Genomic DNA, 22831 nt, shown 5'->3' with positions numbered 1-22831 from the left:
CCCCACCCCCACCCCGCTGCCGGTACCTTAATGATGTCAGCCTCATAAGTGGGAGGTGGTATCTGAAGCAGACAATATGGGCCAAGCCTGGAGTCAGTGTCCACCATGGGGGAAAGCAGGTGGAGCCTACTGGCTGGGAGGAAGGAGCCTTCTTGAATCAAGAGCTGATTAAAAAAGTGTGGCATAAAAAAAAAAAAAAGGATGTCAATTTCAGGGTCTAATGATATTTGATGCAGAAACCTGGCTCTTTAAGACCAGCAAATAGAAAAGGCCCTGATTGAAAAGATAAAAACAGATCATTTCAATGCTCTGATCTTCATGCTATCTTTTCACCAGTGATGGAAGTATTGGGCAATGGTGAGAGCCCATATGTTTTAATATTTTCCAAATTATGCAAATCGCCAATGGACTGGCAATATGGTCAAGCAGTTGCATAATAGAAAATGAAACTGTTAAGGGGACACCTGTGCGGAGCATGGATCTTTGAAAAGCACCCTGGTAATTGACACATTACTGTAGCAATGGGCTTAAGTGTGTCGGAGAGGATGAGGATGGCACAGGATAGTACAAGGTTCAGGTCTGTTGTTCACTAGGTCACTATGAGTCATCCTCGGCTCTATGGTACCTAACAACAACAACAATAATGTAATGGTCACATTAGAAAAGAACAAGGTGATGACCATCAGAATCCCTGTCCCTGATCAAAAGGCGACTGGAATCAGCAAGTGAATCTTTTGAAAGGCTTCCTTGAGAAGGCCAACTTGGCTTATGAAATAGGCTTCTATAGAAGTATAGTGATGGTAAGAATCTAGATACATCCTTCTTGGACCTCTGAGACACAAATTGGTAATAAGGACTACTTTTTCCACCACCAAGAAAGACAGAGGTTATAGGTGGCTATGGGACAGGTTCCCCTGGAGAAGGATTTTGATGATATTGAACCATTTACATCAGTGGTACCAAATACCACACAGGAATTGATATTTTCTCTGGACCAGGCTTTGCATTATTTCCTGATAAATGTAAATGTAAAAAACACCATTAAGGGGTTGGAACAAAAGATACTGTACCAATTTCATCAGAGCACTTTACAACACACAAGTTGCGGTAGTGAGCTAAGATGTGTTGATGTTGATTGCCTTCAAGTCCAACACGACTCATAACTACCCTAAGAACAAAAGGCTTGAAGCCCTTCTACAACTATTGACATTTATAAAGTTCATAAAGTTTCAGGAGGCATGTTGTTTAGGAAGTGGATGCCACTCCTGCTCCCAAACCTGTCATAGAATGTTATTGGTTGAGTAGCCTGTGATACATAGTGACCCTAGGTACAGCAGCTCTGAATTCTTCCCTATCCTGAGCCAGTCTCACTAATTCTGACACACCAATTCCCCATTGCTTCACTATATCAATCCATCTCATCTGGGGTCTTCCTCTCCTATGCTGTCTGTGCATCCTTCCAAGCGTGATGTCCTTCTCCAAGGACCAGTCTCTCCTGCCCAAAGTAAGAGAAGTAGAACTTCAAAATCTTATCCCATGGCACAAATGTCTTCCTCTACTTCCCCTTCCCAATCCTATAAACAATGCCAGAAATCTGTCCACATGGTTTTCCCTTCCTTTATCTCCCATCATTTTAGATAATAAATATTTACATTCAAGTCTCTATCAAACCATTACTCTATATAGGCTTATATAGAGCCTCAAAGAAAAGACTTGATTTCACCCTCTTCAAAACAGACCGATTAGTGGTCCATGGTATGTTCAAGACTCTTCTCCAGCACCACAACTTGAAGACATCTATTCTTCTTCTGTCATCCTTAGTCATTATCCAACTCTCTGAAGCATAACAAGTAATTGAGAAGACCATGGCCAGGACTAGGCACATCTTTGTATCTAGACTGACATTATTGCTCTTTAGCATTCTGGAGAGGTTCATGGCAGCAGATTTTCCCAGCGCAATTAATCTTATGATTTCCTGACTGCTGGTGTTAAGAGTGTTGATTGTGGATCCAAGCAAGCTGTTACTGCTAAAAACCTCAATCTCTTTTCCATATATCATGGTGCTGCCAATTGGCCCAATGGTGATAATCTCTGTCTTCTTGATGTTAAGCTTCAATCCATACTGTAAACTATAGTCCTTGACCTTTTGCAGCAAGGGTTTCAGGTCTTCTTCAGTTTCAGCAAGCAAAGTTGTGTCATATGCATATCACAGATTGTTAATGAGTCTTTTTCCAATCTTGATGCCACACTCCTCCTCCTAATGCCCTGCCTCCCAAATGATCTGTTCTGCATAAAGATTGAAAAGGTATAGGACAGAATGTATCCCTGACACACTCCCTTCCTTATTTTGAACCATGCAGTGTTTCCTTGCTCTATTCTTTGGACTGCTTTTTGGTCCAAGTATAGGTTTCGCATAAGCATGATCAAGTGCTCTGAGATTCCCATTTTCCTCAAGGTTAGCCACAATTTATTGTAATCTACAATCAAATGCTTTTGCATAGTCAATGAAACACAGATAGACATTTTCTGGTACTCTCTGCTCTCTGCCAAGATCCATCTGACATTGGCAAAATGGACATGCCATGCTGCATAGCACCCTCAGAGTAATGGTTTGATAGAGACTTGAATGTAACTATTTATTATCTAAAATGATGGGAGATAAAGGAAGGGAAAACCATGTGGACAGATTTCTGGCATTGTTTATAGGATTGGGAAGAGGAAGTAGAGGAAGACATTTGTGCCATGGTATAATGAATTCTTCCCACATCATTGAAAGTTACTTTTCTCCCCTGCTGGATGCTAAAGAGCAGAGATGTCAGTTTAAATATTAAGGTACATGTGACTCAGCCATGGGATTTTCTTATCTTTCTTGTATTTTTATTGTGACTATTGCTGTTGTGAAGCCATAGGATTTTTCAATAGTTCCATATACATGTGGAAGTTATACAACAGATAAAGAAAATCTAAGAACAATTAGTCCCATTATTGTAAAAACAGAGGATAGCTATTAAAACATGTATGGGAATCCAAGGGGGAAAGAGGTGGGAACAGAAGGGTAAGGGTGAACACGGGGGAAATCATGGGGAGTACAATTTGGTGGGTGAAGGGGGGGAAAAGGAAATGTGAAAGATCCAACGGAGATCTGGAAAGACAATGAAATGGTGATTGATTTTATAAAATATAATGGTTGAGAATGATTGTGTGAAACACAATGTGAATGGAGGATAGTGTGAAGCACAATGTAGATGCACTTTGTATGCAAACCAATGTAAAATGAAAAGGTTAAAAAAATAGTTGGTCCCTTTGAATTGAGGTGTTGGTAAAGAATAGTGAAATACCATAGATTGCCAAAAAATAAACTAATCTGTCTTAGAAGACCAGGGTGAGTGCTGCTTGTGAGCAAAGATATGTTGGACATGCTACCAGAAGGGACAGGTCCTTGGAAAAAGACGCCATGCATGGAAAAGTAAAGGGTAAGCTAGAGATGAAGACCTTCAGCAGATGGATTGACCCATTGCAACAATGAGCTTATGCATGCCATCAACTGTGAGGATGGAGCAGAACCAGGCAGGGTCTTACTCTGTTAAAGGTAGGGTTGTGTGAGGTGGAATTCAATGAGCTGTGCCTAACAACAGCAAACACTTCTATGAAGGGCATAATCCTCAAGACAAACATTTTTCACCATTTAAGCTAAACTACTGTTTGGTTTTACGAGGACTTCCAGGAATGTTTTGGATTTAAGGTTTGAATATGATTCCAGGGCAATGGTTTTAGAGGTTCATCCACCCTCCATGGCTCCAGAAAGCCTAGAATGCATGGTAATATGAAATTTTGTTCAGCATTTCCCCATTTTTTGGTCAGGATTCTCCTGTGAAATCTTTGATCAAAATGCTTGGTTACAGTAGTCAGGCACCATCCACTTCTTCTAGACTCACAGTAAAGGTTCATGGAGACAATCACAAATAGGGAAGGATCATTTTTATCCAAATTTCATACTTAGCCTAGATGGACTTCCAGTGCATAGGAGGCAACCAAATGAGAGGTGACATTTCTGAAGAAAGGGCTTGGGCTGAAGCTTATGGAACACTAATAAGGGAGTTACGTCCCTCAGATCATTCCCCACAAAATGGAAAATTTAAAAACTCTGCTTTATAGGATTATCTTAAAAGTAGTGTTATTCCATATCTGATTGATTTAAATCAATCAAGACCTGGTGGGTAGGCCTTCATATTGAAAAGTCAGTCGGGTCCTGACTAAGAGTCTCAAGTTTTGGAGCCTCTGGTGTGAAGCAGTTGGATTTTGGAGGATAGGTTGTTTTGATTTAATTGAAAACCAGAGGTAAACTGTTTTGTCCATTTTTTATTTTGTTAATAATCAAATGCAAGCTGGTTGATCCTTTGGATTTAGTTAAAAATCAGCTGTGGGCTGGAAGCCTCTTGTTTAAGTCAATCAAGAACTGGTGGGTATTGTATTTATAAGTTGGTTGTGCCCTCAGGCCTGGTATTAATTTTGTTTGGGGAGAACATTGTTCTAAGTGGTACAGCACTTGTCTGTCAGTTTGATGTACTGAAATAACTTGGAGTTGCTGTGATACTGAAAGCTGTGCCACTGGTATGTCAAATGCCAGAAGGATTACCCATGGTAGATAGGGTTTGGTAGAGCTTTCAGATTAAGACAGACTAGAAATCAGGTTTGGAATCTACTTTTTAAAAAAATTATTATTTATTTTAATAGACATTCACAGAGGTTTTGGATTTCCATTCATTCATTGCCGCACTTTTCTCCCTGCCCACCCCTCCCCACCAGCTCGCTTCCCCCTCTGAAGAGAAAAAAAATATATACTTCTTAAAATAACAGCCCTGTGAAAATTCTATGAACACTAAAGGAATAAGATAGTTATAGTAATGTAGTGGTAGAGCCCAGATTGGAAGTTCAATGAAATGAGAAAAAACAGTAACAAACATTTAATAATTGGAATGTGGAATGCACATACCTTGAATGTTGGAAAACTGGAAATTGTTAAAAGTGAAATGAAATGCATGAACATTAAGATACTAGGCATTAGTGAGATGAGATGATCAGGTCTGGCCACTTTGAATCAGATATGAACATGATATACTATGCTAGGAATGAAAACCAGAAGAAGAATGGTGTTGCATTCATAGTAAAAAAGTCAATTTCAAGTTCTATCCTGAAATACAATGTGGTGAGTGATAGGATAATATCCATACACTTACAAGGAAAACCTGTTAACATGACTATTATTCAAATATACGCTCTTACATCTAGAGCCAAAGAGCAAAGAAACTGAGTATTTTTACCAAACCTTGCAGACTGAAATTGGCCAAACATGCAATCAAGATGTGTTAATGATAACTGATGTCTGGAAATCAAAAGTGGGTAAAAGTGAGGAGGGGATAGTAGTTGAAAAATATGGGATTGGTGATAGAAATGAGGCTGGAAAGAAAATGAATTTTGTATTTACAATGATACATTCATAATAAAAGACATACGTGTCAACTTTACACATGGATGTCAGCTAATGGGCTGTATAGGAACCAGATTGACTGCATTTGTGGAAGAAATCATTGGAGAAGCTCAATATCAGCAGTCAAAACTAGACTGTGGGGGAGACCATCAATTACTAATATGCAGGTTCAAATTGAGGCTGAAGAAAATGAAAATAAGTCCTTAGGAAGCAAGACATGGTCTAGTTGTATATGATCTTGAATCAATTCTATCTGAATTTCAAAAAAAACAAGAAAAAAAATTCTATCTGAATTTCAGGATCATCTTAGGAATAGATTTGAGGCATTGAACATCAGTGATTGAAGACCAGATAAGTTGTGGAATGATATCAAGGATATCATCAATGAAGAAAGCAAAAAGTCATTACAAAAACAGAGGAGAAAGAAAATTGAAATGGATATCAGAAGAGACTCTTTGTACTGAAGCATCAAGAAGCTAAAGCAAAAGAAAAATATGCTAAAGTAAAAGAGCTAAACAAAAGATTTCAAAGGGCAGCTTGGAATGACAAAACAGTTTAGTAATGGAATGTGTAGGGAGCTGGAATTTGAGAATGAAAAAGGGGAACCTCGTTCCACATTTCTCAAACTGAGAGAAAGGAAAAACAAATTTAAGCCTTGAGTTGCAATATTGAAAGACGCTATGGGCAATATATTGAATGACCCAGAAAATATCAAAAGAAGATGGAGGGAATACACAGAATCAGTGTACCAGAAAAGACTGATTGCCACAGAAAAATTTCAGGAAGTACCACATGAACAGGAGCCAATGGTAATGAAGGAGGAAGTGGAAGCTGCATTGAAGACATTGGCAAAAAAAAAAAAAATAAAGCTCCAGGAATTTATGGAATACCAATTGACTTGTTTCAATTAACAGATGCTCTCACCAGTATATGCCAGGAAATTTGGAGAATGGCTGTCTAGCCAACAGGTTAGAAGAAATCTATATTTGTTCCTATTCCCAAGAAAGGGGATCTAAATGAATGTAGAAACTTTTGAACAATATCACTAATATCACATGCAAGCAAACTGCTGCTGAAGATCATTTAAAAATGGCTGGAACATTATATAGATAGGCAACTGTCAGAAATTCAAGCAGGATTTAGAAGAGGCTGTGGCACCAGAGATATCACTGCTGATGTCAGATGGATCCTGGCTGAAAGTAAAGAATACCAGAAAAATGTCTATTGTGGATCATAACAATTTGTGGCTGACATTGAGAAGAATGGGAGTCCCAGATCACTTAATTTTGATCCAGCAAAACCTACACCTGGATATGAGAACAGAGCAGGGAAACATTGTATGGTTTAAAATTAAGAAAGTAGTGTGTCAGGGTTGTGTTTTCTATCTATACCTGTTTAATCTGTATGCTGAGCAAATTATCTGAGATACTTGACTCTATGAAAAGAAATTGTGGCATCAAGATTGGAGGGAGACTCATTAACAACAAAGGTTGTGCAGATCACACAACCTTGCTTGCTGAAATTGAGGAGGACTTGAAGCACTTGTTGCAGAAGATCCAGGAATAGAGCCTTCAGTGTGGATTGCATCTCAATGTAAAGAAAATAAAGATTCTTACTGCAGGACCGATAGGTAACAAGATTATGATGGGTGGAGAAGAGGTTGAAACTGTCAACAACTTCATCTTGCTTGGATCCACAATTAACACCCTTGGTACCAGCAGTCAGGAAATAAGGAGACATATTGCACTGGGAAAATTTGCAGTTAGGGACCTCTTCAAATTATCGAGTAGTAAGGTCAGATTGAGAGGTGAGTCTGATTCAGGCCACAGTTTTCCAGCTATGCATCTGAGTGCTGGAAAATGAATAAGGATGACAGAGGAACAATTGATGTCTTTGAGTTGTGGTGTTGAAGAAGAGCACAGAACATCCCATGGACAGCCAAAAGAACAAATATGTCTTGGAGAGGGAGCAGCTGGAATGCTCTTTGGAGGCAAGAATGATGAGACTTTGCCTCATATACTTTGGGCATGTTGCTAGGGGGTGCTCTTCCTTGGCGAAAGACATGATACTAGGAAGGATGGGGTATTGGAGAAGGAAAGGAAGACCCTCGACCAGGTGGATTGATGTGATGACTGCTGCAATTGGCTCTTTTGTGTCAGGAAGTGTTAAGATGGTGCAGGACAGAACAAGGTTCAGATCTTTTGTTAAGAGGTCGCTATGAGTCATACTCGACTCATCGACACCTAATAACAACAACATTATATATCTGACTTAAATATTTAAATCTGATTGGCTATTCAAGGGAGAAATATAGAGTGTCTTGCCTAGAAACATTTTTTCAACCTCAGAAATCTGATGGAACTTTGCTATGGAACTGAATTTGCTTGACAGCAGTTGTTGCAAACCATTGAGTTAAAACTGACTCATAGCTGACCCTCAGAGGCAGTTCATTGTACAGAGGAGATTGCTCATCTTTCTCCTGAGCATCTGGTGGACAAATTGCTTCACAGCCAGAATTCTCTGGATTCAAATTGCTTATCTTTTGGTTAGCAGTACAACTCCTTAGCCACTAGGTCCCCAGAGCTTCCTGTGATAGACATAGTTAACAACAACAACAACAACAACAAAAGAAAGAGTAGCCACTGATGCTATGTATGGCATAGTCTGTAGGGAATGAATTGCACTGCCAAATCCAAAGACCAAGCCGCTCTGGCAGTTCAAATCCAACAACAACCCCTTGGGACCAAGGTAGACAATCTCCTCACATGTAATTTACAGCCTTAGGAACTCAGTGGAAGGTTATCTATGAGTTCGTTCTCTCTAGATAATAATGAGTGAGTAAAACGGGATTTAGTTCTTTTGTTGAGAGGTTCAAGTTCACTGCTGCATGGGATAGCCTAGACAATTGGCCTCGTAATGTGGGTAATAATAATGTTCTACCTTCTATCTTGTTGAGTCATCAACTTGCAAGTGGTCATTTTAGGCACAGCAATTGGTCTCTGTTTACTTGGAACAACAGAAGGTTATTGTTGTTGCTGTTATATGTTGTCGAGTGGGAATGGGCACACTGCTGATCCTCCAGCACGTTTTCAGTGTCTGATGGGAGGAGTCAGTAATCTGTTGTTGTTGGGTGTCACTGAGTTGATTATAAGTCATAGCAACTCTGTGAAAATATAGAAAGGAACTTTATCCTGAATCAGTAATAGGAAGAAATAGAATTCATAGGGAGCTGTGGTAGCCTAGTCGTAAGGAGTTGTATTGTCAACCCAAAGGCACACAGTTTGACTCCACCAGTGGCTCTGAAGATGACAGGTGGACAATCTCCTCATATGTCTTTTACAGCCTCTGAAAACCAGGTGAAAGGTCAGCTATAAGTCAGTTCTGACTTGAGGGCACATAGCAACAAAGTATTGTGCCATCTTAAAATCAAACAATAGGTGAGCTCTGGTGGCCTGGTGGCAAGAAGCTGCACTGCAATCCCAGAGGTGCACGGTTCGAATCTACCAGATGCTCTGCTGAAAAAGGAGGAACAATTTCCTCCTGTACCAGTCAGATCTGATTTGACAGTACACACACACAAACAAGAAAATAAAATAAAAAATAAAAAAATAGTAGATTTAAAAAAAAACCAAACAATAGTTTAGCTTAACTAGTTTAAAGGGGAGGGGGGGAGATTTGTCCTGAACATTATGCTCTTTTAAGAACTATCTATATGGGATCAATTCAACAATGACAACTCAAAAGTATAGATAAGAACCTTAAGAAGTTGTTGTTGACATGTATTGTCAAATCAGAACTGACCCATAGCTGACCCTCTGGTGAATTTTCAAAGGAAGTTTATGGTTCAGGAGAAGACTGCCCATCTTTCTCTCACAGAGCAACTGGTGGATTAAAACTGTGTGCCCCCAGAACTGTAGCACAGTTTCTTAACCACTGTGAATGTTGAATACCATTGAGCCGTAACCCACCCATAGCTGACCCTCCTGTGGGTTTTTGGAGGCAGTTAATCACATAGGAGGAGCTTGCCCATCCTTCTTCTGTGGACACCTTGAACAGTATGCCTTTGGGATTGCAGCACAGCTTCTTGCCACTAGACCACGAGTGCTTCTTATCACTAGACAGGAACAATCCAGAAAATGAGGATATGAATGACCCTCAACTGCTCATCTAAAAACAATTAAAGTAGTATATGCTTTGATGCATAGGTTCTCAACAAACACAACAGAATAAATTGTCAAGAAAAACAAAAGAATTCCCAACTATGAGCAAGAATTTTTTAAAAAAGAAGAGAAAAAGAAAACTATGAGAACAAAGAAAACCATGTGGAGCTAGTGATACTGTAAGAGGAAAAATCACCATGAATTGAAATTTACTTGATAGCAACAATTAGGGTGTTACTCATTTTATTATTATCATTTTTTTTAATCTGTCTTCCGTTTTCATTTATTGAAACGTTTCTGGCAATCACGTGTGCTTTCATTTCAACACGCACTGTGGCAGTGTTTGGGACAGCACATAATCTTAACTTGTCTGAGATCTTCTTTCCATTACCATCTCCCTCCCCTCAAGCTTTAAGCAGTATTTCAGAAAGAATAATTTCAGTCCTAGCTCGTTTTGTCGCTAATTAGCTCTACCTCTCATCTTTCTGTCATCTGTCTATCCAAGGGTGCTAATATTTTCCTCACGGTTGGGCAAGTTTGAATGAGATCGTTTGTACAGGTGCTGTCTGCAAAGTTCTCCAGGCCAGAGTCTGGGGAACAAGTAGACCTTCTCTTTGCCCCTACCCCACCTCCCTGTGAGTCTATCAGTCCTGGAGAGCATTCAATGCAAAGGGTCAGGAGAAAGGCAGTCTTTTAAAGGTATCTTTATTATTTCCTGAACTCACACATAGGATCACTGGGGTGGCTTCTATTCTTCAAATATCCACAAAGAACGGAAAACAAAGCACTGATTGCGTGCAGTTGACTTGACTGCGTGCAGTTTTCAGTAAGGTTGTGAACTTCATTGCTTTAAATGTCAGCTGTCCTCCTGCTTCTGGCCTGTGCTGCAGAAAAGGCTTCCTGGGTTTGGATCTTCCAGGAGAGCCATAACTTGATGCTGTGAAGAGAGTACAAGCTGAAACTGAGTTTGTGTTTTTCAGTGTTACTTGCCAGAGATCCCTTTTTACATTTGCTGTTAAAGGAGTAGTCATTTGTGAGTAAGTTTGTTTTCTCCAACTCTGCACACAATTTAAAACAAAAACAGAAACAAAAAAGCTGCACAGCCTCAAATCAATTCCAAGTTGTGAAGATCTCATGCGCTACAGAGTAAAACTGTATTTCATAGGGTTCAAGGCTGTGTGTGACCTTTTACAAACGAATTATCAACTTTTCTTCCAAAGTACCCCTTGATGAGCTTGAACTGTCAGGTTGAAAAGCATTTACTTGGCCCTGCCAAGACTTCAGTGGCATTTTCCTTTCACTTGAGAGAGTAAGTAATTTGATAGAGATTACAAAAGAGTACAAAATCAGAACTGGGAAAAAAAGTTTTATCTAATTTCAAAGTCCAAACCAGCTGGGCATAGATCACAGGATTTTTAGGTTTTGGCTTTGGGTTTTTAGCTCCATCCTTGTGTGAAAAAACTGTTGTTGTTGTTGTGTACTGTCCAGTCGGAAGCAATTCACAGCTGACCCTCCCTCCGGAGCTTCCTTGAATAAGGGAGAGGATTTGTATAAGTTGGCATTTGGAGTAAAAGAACACACACCACCTTTAGAATTCCCTTAATTCCAAAGCTCATCTTCTTTCGCTTTTCTGTATTATTTCATGCTTCACTCTTGAAAATAAACTTGTCAGTGGATCAGTTTTCCTTTACATCTTTCTGGAAGGTTTCCAGAATCTTATGAATTTACTGAATAATAGCTGCCCAAAGGCATCTCCTAAAGCAGACAGCCTTAGAGAAGGGACAGAGGATAAATTATGTGGGTGAGTTTTGCACAAAGCCATGAATAAATCTGTACAAGAGGAAGAGTACCATTTGCTGGCAAAAATTTTTCCTTTCAACTATCAACAGCTGAAGGGGGTGGTGAAGGATTTTTAAAAATACAGAAGTGAAATAGAGGGGGATAATTTTTTAACCCTAAAAATTTGTATAGACCTTCAGCAAAATGACTTTTAACTTTTTTTTTTAGTGATTTTTCATTTGCAATAAAATAAGAGTACATTCTCCTTTGGTTAAACTTTATTTCTGGCAGGTATTTTATCCAGGGGCTCTGGTGGCATGGCGATAAGAAGCTTCACTGAAATTCCTAAAGTTAGTGGTTCAAATTCCCCAGCTGTTTCAAGGGAGAACAATTAATTGCCTCTGAAAAACCTGCTGGGTATGTTCCACCAAGATGGCAGATACAACAGCAGTATTTATCATGGAAGGTCTGGTGGCTTACTGGTAAAGAGTTGCACTGCCAGTCCAAGGGCAGGGAGTTCAAATCCACTGGTTGCTCCCTGTGAGAAAGAGTGGTGATCTCCCTGTGTGTGATTTACAGCCTTTGAAAGCCCGCTGAAGGGTCAGCTATGAGTTGGTTTTGATGGCACCTAACAACTGTTTATCACATATAACTCTTGTAACATTAAGTTAATGTGACATTTTATAGTGCATTTTTTTATAGTTCATAATTTTACTTTACAATGTTGTTATTTTTCTCTGAAGAGTAAAGAAAATTCCTCTAGAAGTCTTGGTGTCAGAAACAAATCTAGTCTCTGATATGAACTTAGACCCACAGAGGCAGAAAACCTTCCACTCTTAGTTTCTCACATAATTCACAAAGTCTTAAATTAATTCAAAACAGAAAACAAAATCACATTTCCAGGGTATGTATTTTTTTGATTAATGAAAGAGTGAGATACAGAAAATATATCTGGGAAGAAAATGTATATGAACACCTAGGCATTCACTTGATTGAAGTGGATGTTATTTGTAAAATATCATTGAACAGAACTCCTTGAGAAAAGTGTAACAGAAAGCAGAGTACTATTTATTTATATTTGCTAGCCCCTTTCCCTTGCTCTGTTCTGACGACTGCCTCCTAGTCCAAGTATAAGTTTCACATTAGAACGATCAAGTGTTCTTGGATTCCCATTCTTCTCAGAGTCAGCCATAGTTTGTTACGATCTACACAGTCAAATGCCTTTGCATAGTCAATGAAACACAGATAGACATTCCTCTGGTATTCTCTGCTTTCAGCCAAGATCCATCTAACATCAGCTACAATATCTCTAGTACCACGACCCCTTCTAAACCCAGCCTGGACTTCTGGTAGTTCTCTGTTGATGTGCTGTTCCAGTCGTTTTTGGATAATCTTCAGTAAAATCTTGCTTGCATGTGAAATCAGTGAAATTGTTCTGTAGTTTCCACATTCAAGAGAACACAGCATGGTTCAAAACTGGGAAGGGTGTACGCCAGGGATGCATCCTATCTCCATACCTTTTCAACCTATATGCAGAACAGTTTATCCGGGAGGCTGGGCTCTATGAGGAGAAATGTGGGGTCAAGATTGGTGGATGATTTATCAACAATCTGCGTTATGCGGATGGCACAACCCTGCTTGCTGAAACTGAAGAGGACCTGAAGCACCTGCTGCAGAGTGTCAAGGACTGCAGCCTACAATATGGATTGAGGCTCAATGTCAAGAAGACAAAGATTCTCACCACTGGACCAATTGGCAGCATCAGGATGGATGGTGAAGAGATTGAGATTGTACACAGTTTTAGTTTGCTTGGCTCCACAGTCAACACTCTTGGCACCAGTAGCCAGGAAATTAAAAGGTGCATTGCCATGGAAAAGTCTGCTGTTAGGGACCTCTCCAAAGTACTGAAGAGCTATGGTGTCTCTCTGGAGACTAAGGTGCGTCTGATACAGGCCATGGTTTTCGCAATCACTTGTTATGCATCACAGAGTTGGACTTTGAGCTGTGGTGCTGGAGAAGAGTATTGAGAGTACCATGGACTGCTAGGAAAACAAACAGATTTGTCCTGGAAAGGGTTAAACTGGGTGGCTCCTTGGAGGCAAGGATTCTGAGGCTCCGTCTAACATACTTTGGACATGTTGTGAGGAGAGACCGGTCCTTAGAGAGGGACATCATGCTTGGGAGGGTGGAGGGACAGCGCAGGAGAGGAAGGCCCTCTATGAGGTGGATTGATTCAGTGACTGGGATAATCGGGATGGGTGTGGGAGACAATGCGATTGGCACAGGACAGAGTGGAGTTTAGGGCTGTTGTACATAGGGTCGCTATGAGTCGCAAGCGACTGGACGGCACCTAACAACAGCAAAAGCCCCTTTCCATCGCTTTCATTAATCACCTATTTAGTGATGCAAAGTGACATTTTCTAAAAGCAGGAAGGTCCGTTCTAGAATAACCAACAATAGTTGGCCAATGGAAGATAACAAATGTACACAAGCAGGATATTCTCTATATCTCACTAAATTCAACTTGTGCTTAGGGAATCATAAGATGAATCATCCTAGTACGGAAACTTAGTTAAATTTATGTAAACTCTTGACTGTGGACATCCTCGAACTTCTTCAGAATGTTGCATCCTCAAATTTCATCATAAATCCCAATTAATTTTATTTTATTCCTATTCTGTGGAGTCTCAACAGATTTATCAGAGCCTTACTGTAATTATCCATTAGTAGAATGTATTCCAAATTACTACAGCACCAAGATGCCGTCAGGAAGTTTACAGCTCTTCTATAGATTTTCACAGGTCATGAACGTGCTGTCTTCAAGGGACTCTGGGAGTCAGGGTGCAGAGGTTAATCATGGGGTCACACAATTTGATGGGTGGAGGGATGGGTGGGTAAAGGAAATGGGAAAGATCCAGTGTGATAAACAACGTATACAAATTTTGTAAGTAAACTAGTATAAAATAAAAAATTTTATTTAAAAAAAAAAAAAGAATGCAGCACACTATGCAAACCCCTCTTTGGTCCACTTCCTTTTCTGGAGCCTTAGTGGCCAGCATAGACTCTGTGTTGACCAGCTGTTGTGCTGGGAAAAAAAGTGGTGTGGACTCCTCTGATGAATTCAGGGTGACCTATGCCACTGATACTTATTTTGCTGCACAGCTTTTCGGTGAAAACATCCCTTTTCTCTCCTTCCCACTGAGCCTCCATGGGGTTCCAACGCTGTAAATCCCACTAGAGGAGATTGCACATCTTTCTCCCGCAGAGCGGCTGGTGGATTCAAACCACCAGTAAAGTCCCGCCTCTGGGTTAGTGGCACAACTCCCTAAGGGCTATGCCACTATTGTAACAACTCTAACAACTCGCTGCAGACTTCAACTGCTGAAGCCAGGAATCACACTGGGACCCGGGTGCACCTGCTTCCCAGGCTCCCCCACTTTGGACAGTTCCTCCGGAGTGGGGTGTTCGATGCTGGTGTCTGGAGGACTCAGGGTTCGGGGTGCTTCCTGGGAAGGTGCGGGGTCCGGGAGAGGCCTCCCCCTTCCTCGCCCAGGGCGGCCGCACCCACCACCCGACGCCCCGACGGGCGCGCAGCCAGGGCGGGGGTGGGGCGGGCCGAGGGCGGGCTGGGCTCCCGGCCGCTCGGGGCCGCGGCTCTCGGAGGAGCGAGCACTTCCCCCGGGCCCGACGCACGCAGGCGCCGCGGGAGAGCTCGCCATGAGGACCCTGTGGCTGGCGCTGTGCGCGTTGGCGCGGTTGGGGCCGGGGACCCTGGCGGGCTGCGCCGAGGCGGGGCGCTGCTGCCCGGGTAGGGACCCCGCCTGCTTTGCCAGCGGCTGGAGACTGGACCGGGTCTACGGGACGTGCTTCTGCGACCAAGCCTGCCTCCTCACCGGGGACTGCTGCTTCGACTACGCCAGGGCGTGCCCAGGTGGGTGGCCAGGCCAGCGGTGGGGTGTGTGCAGGTGGATGGCCAGGCCAAGGATGGGGTGTGGGCCATTTGCCCTCAGCCAGGGGCCCGGGGGCCAGCACCCCTCCATCCAGGGTGCCTCAGCCTTCTTCATCTAGCAGTGCCACAGGCCTGTCCAACCCAAATCACCCCAGTCTCTCCATCCAGACGCGCTCCAGTCCGTTCCATTCAGGAGTCCCCAGCACCCTCTATCCATCCACAACTTGATCCTTTTTATCCGTACTTTTCTAGCCCTCTCCATCCAGATGAACCCCGGCCACCTTAAGCTATGAGCGCATGGACTCTTCGGATAGTCCCAATCCTCCACCATGTGGGGGTCTCCAAACTTCCACCATCAAGGCTACCCCCTCCTCACGGATAAGTGGGCCCTCCTCTTCTACTGAAAGGGCGTGGGGCCCCGTCTGCTGGATGTATACCCTGGTGTGACTCAGGAACTCCACCTTGGATGGCCACCCGCTGCCTGGAAAGATGGCACTGACAAGTCCAGGGACACACCTCTGGGCTTGGAGCCAACATTTTCATTATGTTAATCCTTTCCGATCTTTGGGGCTCAGATGTGGAGTGATGAGGGAAGGAAGGTGCCGTTACTCTGCTTGGTGTCTAGGGCTTGCTCTGGGAGGATCTTTTCTTGCCCAGAGCGAGCCTAGATTTGCAGTTGTCAGCACCTCTGAAAACACACACACACACACACACACACACACACAGAGCCTCCTCCTCATAATAAGTGTCTACATACTAACTGAATTCCATTTTAGCTCTATAGCATGATTAAGGCATTTATTTTTTATTCCTGCTGTGTTTTGATTATTCTGGCTTTCCTCTAGACCAAACTTAAATTTACTGCATCGAGTTCATTCCTACTGGTACCCTATAGTGTCAATCTTTCTCACCTTTAATCTTCCTAAATATCTCTCAGAGGATTTCTGAGGGCTTAGTGGTAAGGAATTACACTGCCAGTGCAGAGGTAAGCAGTTCAAATCTACCAGTTGCTCCATGGGAGAAAGATAGGCAATCTCCTCCCGTGTGATTTACTGCCTTCCGTGGTACACAGCAACCAGCAGTATCTCCTGCTTCCTTGCTGTGGTAAGGGTTCAGGGAATGAAACTGAAAGCTAAAGGGAGAAGCTGTGGCTGCAGTTCTGAAGAAGCTGCTGTGGCTGAAAAAGCCAGCTCTCAAAAGAAGCCTACCTCTGCTGCTTTTGAATCACATCATCCTCAGAGCCTTATCTTCTGTTCAGGTTTGATCTTAGGGACCCCAATGTCGTGAGAGCCTCAGCATCTTCCTGGGAAAGTGCCTCCAAGCTGTGTGCTCATGTGGGGAACCCACTGTCCTGGAAGCTAGACCTGCTTTGACTCTTGGCTGCTTGAAGAAGATGAGGTGCGAGTGGGGCAAAAACACAGGGCAGTCATCCAGGCCTAATGCAAAAAGGACACACTTGAAAATATTAAGATGTTTTGACCTTGGTCAAAAGCTAATGATTTACCTATGAATATTGATACTGTTTTTGATAAGTTTCTTTCCTTTCTCTGCTCCCACATTTAGGGTATTTTTTACTACTTGTATTTGTTTCTGTGATTTAAAAAACTACCACACATTGTGTGGCTTAGAAAAGCAGAAATTTCTTGTCTTTGTGCCGCAAGCTTGTAGCCTAAATCCACGGCATTGGCAGAACCATGTTGCCTCTGTGTTTCTCATTCTCTCTTCTCTTTTATGAGGACATCACTTAGATTGAACTGGGGGGGGGGGAATAAACACAAACTCACTGCCGTTGAATCATTTCAGACCCATGGTGACCCTCCATGGGGTTTCTGAGGCTGTAAATCTTGTGGTGAGGAGACTGTCTTTCTTGGTACAGGTGGTAGATTCAAAGGACTCAGCTTTTAGCTAGCAATCGTACTTTATTCACTAAGCCACTAGGGCTCCTTCACGTTGAAGTAGGGCCCCTCCTATTCTTCTATGACCTTCTATTAAGTGGCAAGATCGTCAAAGACCCTATTTCCAAACCAGGAGAAGTTCACAGGCACTAGAGGATAGAACTTCACCACAAAGTTTCAGGGGTCCCACCTACTAAATTTTTAGTTGAAGAGTCAGTTCCTTAGAAAATGCAATGCCTTTGAGCCAGGGGTCCTCATGCCCTTCCTTGTGACTTTCTAAACTCCTGTTTGCCTCAGTCACCTGATAACTCTCAGCAAAGCCACTCTCAGAATCACTCAGCAAAATCACTCTTTTTTGAGGGTTTTGCTTACATTTATAAAGCCATCACAGAATTCCTTTAGTTCAGATAATATGCCCAGATTGGTAGTAGGCACAGGAATGCAAAAATGATTAAGACACGATCTCTGTTCTCAAGTTCACAGACTCGCTAGGAAAGGCACATACATAGCCTAGTATGTCATGCCTAGTGAGAAGCCAGCGTAAGAAAAACCAAAAGGGAAGATTTCTCAAAAGAAGTTATGGATAAGCCCAGTCCTGAAGAATGAGCATGAGATCTCCAGGTGTCAGTTCCTCAAAACAGCTAGCACAAAATTATCTCTTGCCTGACAATTCTACTCTTAGGCATACTCAAAAGACTTGAGAACAAAACCTCAAAAAACAAATGAGCGTACCAGTGACCATTGTGTTCAAAATAGCCAGAAGATGGAAATAGCCCAGGTCTCCATCAGCAAGGGAAAAGAGGAACAAAATGTGTTATGAAATAGATTATTTTTGAACCTTAATGAAAAATTAACAGTCTCTGGATTATATACACAGTTACCACAATTGTAGTATTATTTCACAATAGCAAAGAGATGGAAGCAGCCCAAGTGCCCATCCACAAATGAATGGACAGAAAAACTGGGGTAAACAACGTATACAAATTTTGTAAGTAACGGAATATAATACAGCATTGAAAAACGGTGAACTTGTAAAACAGTTTACAATATGGATACATCTGGAAGACATTATGTTGAATGAAATATCTCAGTCACAAAAGGACAAATACTGTGTAAGACTTATAAAAATATAATGGTCTAGAGGGAGAGAAGAACAGGAAAAGAATGGATAGATAATGAACATTACACTGAAATGGTAAATGGAAAGATTATCTGAAAGAAATGGATGATTAAATATTTTATGTATGACAATTAAAAACAAGCCATGCATTATAAGTGAATTGGGGGAGGGAAAGGAGGAAAATGTGTAACAATTAATTAATGAAAACCCAATCCTTCTGTACATTTTCACTAAAAATCACAACTTGAAAGGAAGATAGGGGGGAAAAGATAATGATCATTAAAGTGTGTATTGCATGAAGGCAAAATGTTGTTGTTATGTCCCATTGAGGCTGTTGTGGCTCCTAGGGACCCTCTGTACAATGACTCTGAATCCTGTCCTGTCCTGAGCCTGTCTCACTGCCTCTCACTGCCAGTCTCACCTGCCCTATTACCCAGTTACTATGTCAGTCCATCTCACCCAGGGTCTTCCTTTCCTGGGCTGCCTCTCTACCCTTCCAAGCATAATGTCCTTCTCAAAAGACTGGTCCCTCCTGGCTATGTGCCCCAAATATGTGAGACGGAGCTTCAAAATCTGTGCCTCCAAGATGCAGCTTGGCTTTACCCTCTCCAGGACAGACTTGTTTGCTCTCTTAGTAGTCATGGTAGGTTCAACACTCTTCTCCAGCATCACAACTCAAAGACATCAAGTCTTCTGTCATTCCTAGTCATTGTCCAGCTTTCTGATGCATAGCAAGTAATTGCAAAGACCATGGCCTGGATCAGGTGCACCTTAGTCTCCAGACTGACATTGTTGCTCTTTGGAGTGATTCCTGACAGCAGAGTTTCTCAATGCAATTTGTCCACTGATGGACAGGATGGGGGATTAAGTCTGCCAAGCAGTGTCTCAGAAGAAAGTCCTGGGGATGCACTTCTGAAAAAGAGACGATTGAAAAGCCTATGGAGCACAGTTCTACCTTTTTTATGTATGAGACTCCTATGAGTTGGAACTGATTTAAGCCAACTCATGCTAAAGAGAGATGAAGTTCTAACACATTTGATAACATAGATGAATTCTGAAAATGTGCTAAATGCAGTCCATTATAAGGACACATGATTTCACTTATATAAAATGCCTCAGCAACTCATTGCTATTGAGTTGGAATTGACTCATAACTGACCCTCCACTAGGTTTTCGCAGGCTATAAATTACACAGGGGGGAAATTCCCCATCTTTCTCCCGAGGAGCAGCTGGTAAATTTGAAGTCCCTGGTTTGGGATCAGCAGTGAAACTCCTTAATCATTAGGCTGCCAGTTTTCCCTATGAAATGTCTATATCAGGCAAATGCCTAGAGACCAAAGTAGGTTAAAAGTTACCATAGGTCAGGGGAGGGGAAGAATGAGGAGTTGTTTAAAATTCACTCTTTGCTGTTAAGTCACAACTGCTTCTGAACTGAACCTCCTTTGAGTTTTCAGAGGCTGTAAATTGCGTGGGTGGAGATCGCTCATCTTTTCCCTGGGAGTCACTGGTGGATTTGAACAACCAGAGAGACATAGCCTTTAAAGTAGCAGCAAGACTTCCTATGGACTATGCCACCAAAAATAGAGCTCACCAAAAATTTCTGTTTGGGGTGATGTAATAATTTTAGAAATAGTGGTGGTGATGGTTACACAGCATTATCAATGTGATTACTGCCACTGGCTTGTACTTTTAATAATTATAAAAATGGAAAATTTTGTTATTTATAATTTATCACAATAAACTATTAAAAAAAAGAACTCCAGGAAAATAGGAAATGAAAATTCTAGGAAGGAACGTCTCTGTGGACATTAGCCTATCTATACAGCAGGTTAACTGGTGCAGACAGACTTAACTAATCAACACCTTAAGAAATAGGTTAACTCATCAACCATGGCTAGAGACGGAGAGATTCGGAACACACAGAGGGAGGGGAGAAAAGCCAGCGAAGGTTGGGAGAAACACTTGAATTTTGTTTTCTCGCTTGTTCCAGGCCTGAGGCTGGATAGTGCCAAACAATAACAAAACTCTCAAGGACTTTATTTGGTCAAAACCAAATCTTTTGTTTAAATCTAGAAGGTAGAAATTCTAAAACAAAGAGCCTGACATTTTCGTGTGGGGATTGGTTGGGTCAGTAACAGAAGAAATGAGGTGGCTTTCCCATCTTGTGAAGAACTCAGAAACCACAACAACTATGTACTTCGGAGAAGAGCTGTGGATGATGGGCAGAGGCATTAAAGAGAGGTGGAATTTGTGTCTGAGAAGAGTGGAGCCTCCAGTGCCCTTTCCTGGGAGTCAACAGATGGCCTTTCAGACCTAAAGGAATTGAGACTTGGGGCTATATTCTCTGCACCTTTCTGGAGGAAGAAAATGGAGATGATTGGAAGTTGGCCCACTTGGGAACCCTGAGCCTGCACTTTCCATCAGACAGAAATTGAGATGCTCACTCTCCTCAGCCCTAGACACACACCAAAACTCTTGGTTCACAGCAGAGACAACGCAGGCTACATCACAAAGTCCTTTTCCTCTGGCAACTCCTGGGACACAGTCTTCCCTCAACTTACCAAGTCTGCTCCCCTCCTAAGTATTTATTTAACTGTACTTTTCTCCACTAATTTACTCTGTATGTCTCAATTTTCCCTCCAAAGTAAGAGAATCTGAAACCGTTATCATATACAAGCAAAAAGGAGAAATAGAGTTATATAGAATGATATCATATGCAAGCAAAATATTGCTGAAGATCATATACAAATAGCTAGAAGAATACATTAACAGAACTTGGAAGTTCAGCTGAGTTTAGAAGAGGCTATGGCACTAAGGATGTTACTGTTGATGTCAAATGGATCCTGGATAAAAGCAGAGAAGACCAGAAGAATGTCTATTTGTGCTTTATTGACTATACAAAGGCATTTGACTGTATGGATCATAACAAATGATGGCTAACATTGAGATGAATGGGAATCCTGGAGCACTTAACTGTGTTCATGTGAAACCTGACCTAGACCAAGAGGCTGCTGTATGAACAGAGGAAGGGAACACTGCATGCTTTAAATATTTTTAAAATTGTGCATCATCAAAGTGATATCCTTCCTCCATACCTATTCAGTCTGTATGCTGAACTAATAGTTTAATAAGCTGTATGCTATGAAGAGGAGTCAGGATCAGAGGAAGACTCATAAACAACCTGTGTTTTGAAGATGACACAACCTTAGTTGTTGGAAGTGAGGATTTTGGAAGTGCTTGTTTCAGAAGATCAAAGACTATAGCCTTTGAAATTAGTTACATCCCAACGTCAAGAAAACAAAAACTTCTCACTATTAGACTGATAGGCAACATCATGACAGTTAGAGAGAATGAAATTGTTGATGATTTACTCTTACTTGGATTAATAACCCTTAACAACCTCAGTGAGGAGACCAGGAGATTGCATTGGGAAAGTCTGCTATCAGGGACTTCTCCAAAGTCCTTAAACGCAATCATGTCTATTTAAAGACTAAGATTCCTGACTCAAGCCCTGGTCTTTCCAATCAGCTGCTATACATTTGAGAGCTGGATAACAGAAGGAGAATTGATGTCTTTGAATTGTGAAGTTGAAGAAGAGTCCTGAATATCTCTCATGGACTGCCAAAAGGACAAACTGATATGTCCTGGAGAAAGTACAACCAGAGTGCTCCTTGGAGGCAAAGATGACAAGGCTTCATTTCTCATTCTTTGGACGTGTTGTTAGTAAAAGCTTTTCCTTCGAAGGAAACAGCATACTTGGAAAAGTGGATGGTCAAGAGAGGAAGACTCTCTGCAGTTTTCAGGAAAGCTTCAAAAGGAGTGAGTAACTAGATATAACTCTTCTAACCCACACTATTATAAGTCTATTATAATTCTATAAGTCTGTAACTCTTCTAACCCACACTGTAAGTCTAGTATCTATTTCTTGTGTCTAGAATATGTGTAAGCACTTACTAATTTTGTGGTATAATTTTTATAAATACATATTTACATTATACATTATATATATTTTTAGATATGTTCTTAAATGGATAATTTTAATTGTATAACAAATTTCTAAGCTTTTAATCATTGCATTTCCTATCAATCATTGCATATATAAATTTTGCCTTAATAAAGGATTTTTAATAAAAATTTAAAGGCTACAATAAAAAAAGAGAGGAAGAACCTCAACCAGTTCACTTGACACAATGACTGCAGCAGTGGGCTCAAGTGTGTCAGAGATGATGACGACACAGGATGAGACAGACTTCAGATCTATTCTTTATAGTGTCGCTATGAATCAATGGTAACTAACAACAACAAGAAGTATACAAGAGACCTGGGCTGGTGTTAAAATTAATAAGGAACTCATGCAATATTATTCAAAATGGGTGACCCTGGAGGACATTATGCTGAGTGAGGTATCTCAGTCACAAAGGGACAAATGCTATATGGTGC

At 41.4% G+C, this 22831-nt stretch overlaps 1 protein-coding gene across 1 annotated transcript in view; it reads left to right on the top strand.

Moving 5' to 3' along the window:
- Positions 1–15067: 15067 nt before the first annotated feature.
- The window catches only part of LOC102843453 (somatomedin-B and thrombospondin type-1 domain-containing protein-like), a 48489-nt gene continuing 40725 nt past the window's right edge, over positions 15068–22831 (top strand). The window contains exon 1 of the mRNA XM_006880463.1: positions 15068–15358. Coding sequence (XP_006880525.1) covers positions 15145–15358 — 214 coding nt within the window. The 5' untranslated portion in view covers positions 15068–15144. The remainder of the gene's footprint in view (positions 15359–22831) is intronic.

Source organism: Elephantulus edwardii, unplaced genomic scaffold (genome assembly GCF_000299155.1).
Source record: "Elephantulus edwardii isolate Elephantulus edwardi_28Jun2011 unplaced genomic scaffold, EleEdw1.0 scaffold00008, whole genome shotgun sequence".
Lineage (NCBI taxonomy): Eukaryota > Metazoa > Chordata > Mammalia > Macroscelidea > Macroscelididae > Elephantulus > Elephantulus edwardii.
Note: the sequence above shows the minus strand (reverse complement) of the source record. Positions and strands in the feature narration are given on the sequence as shown.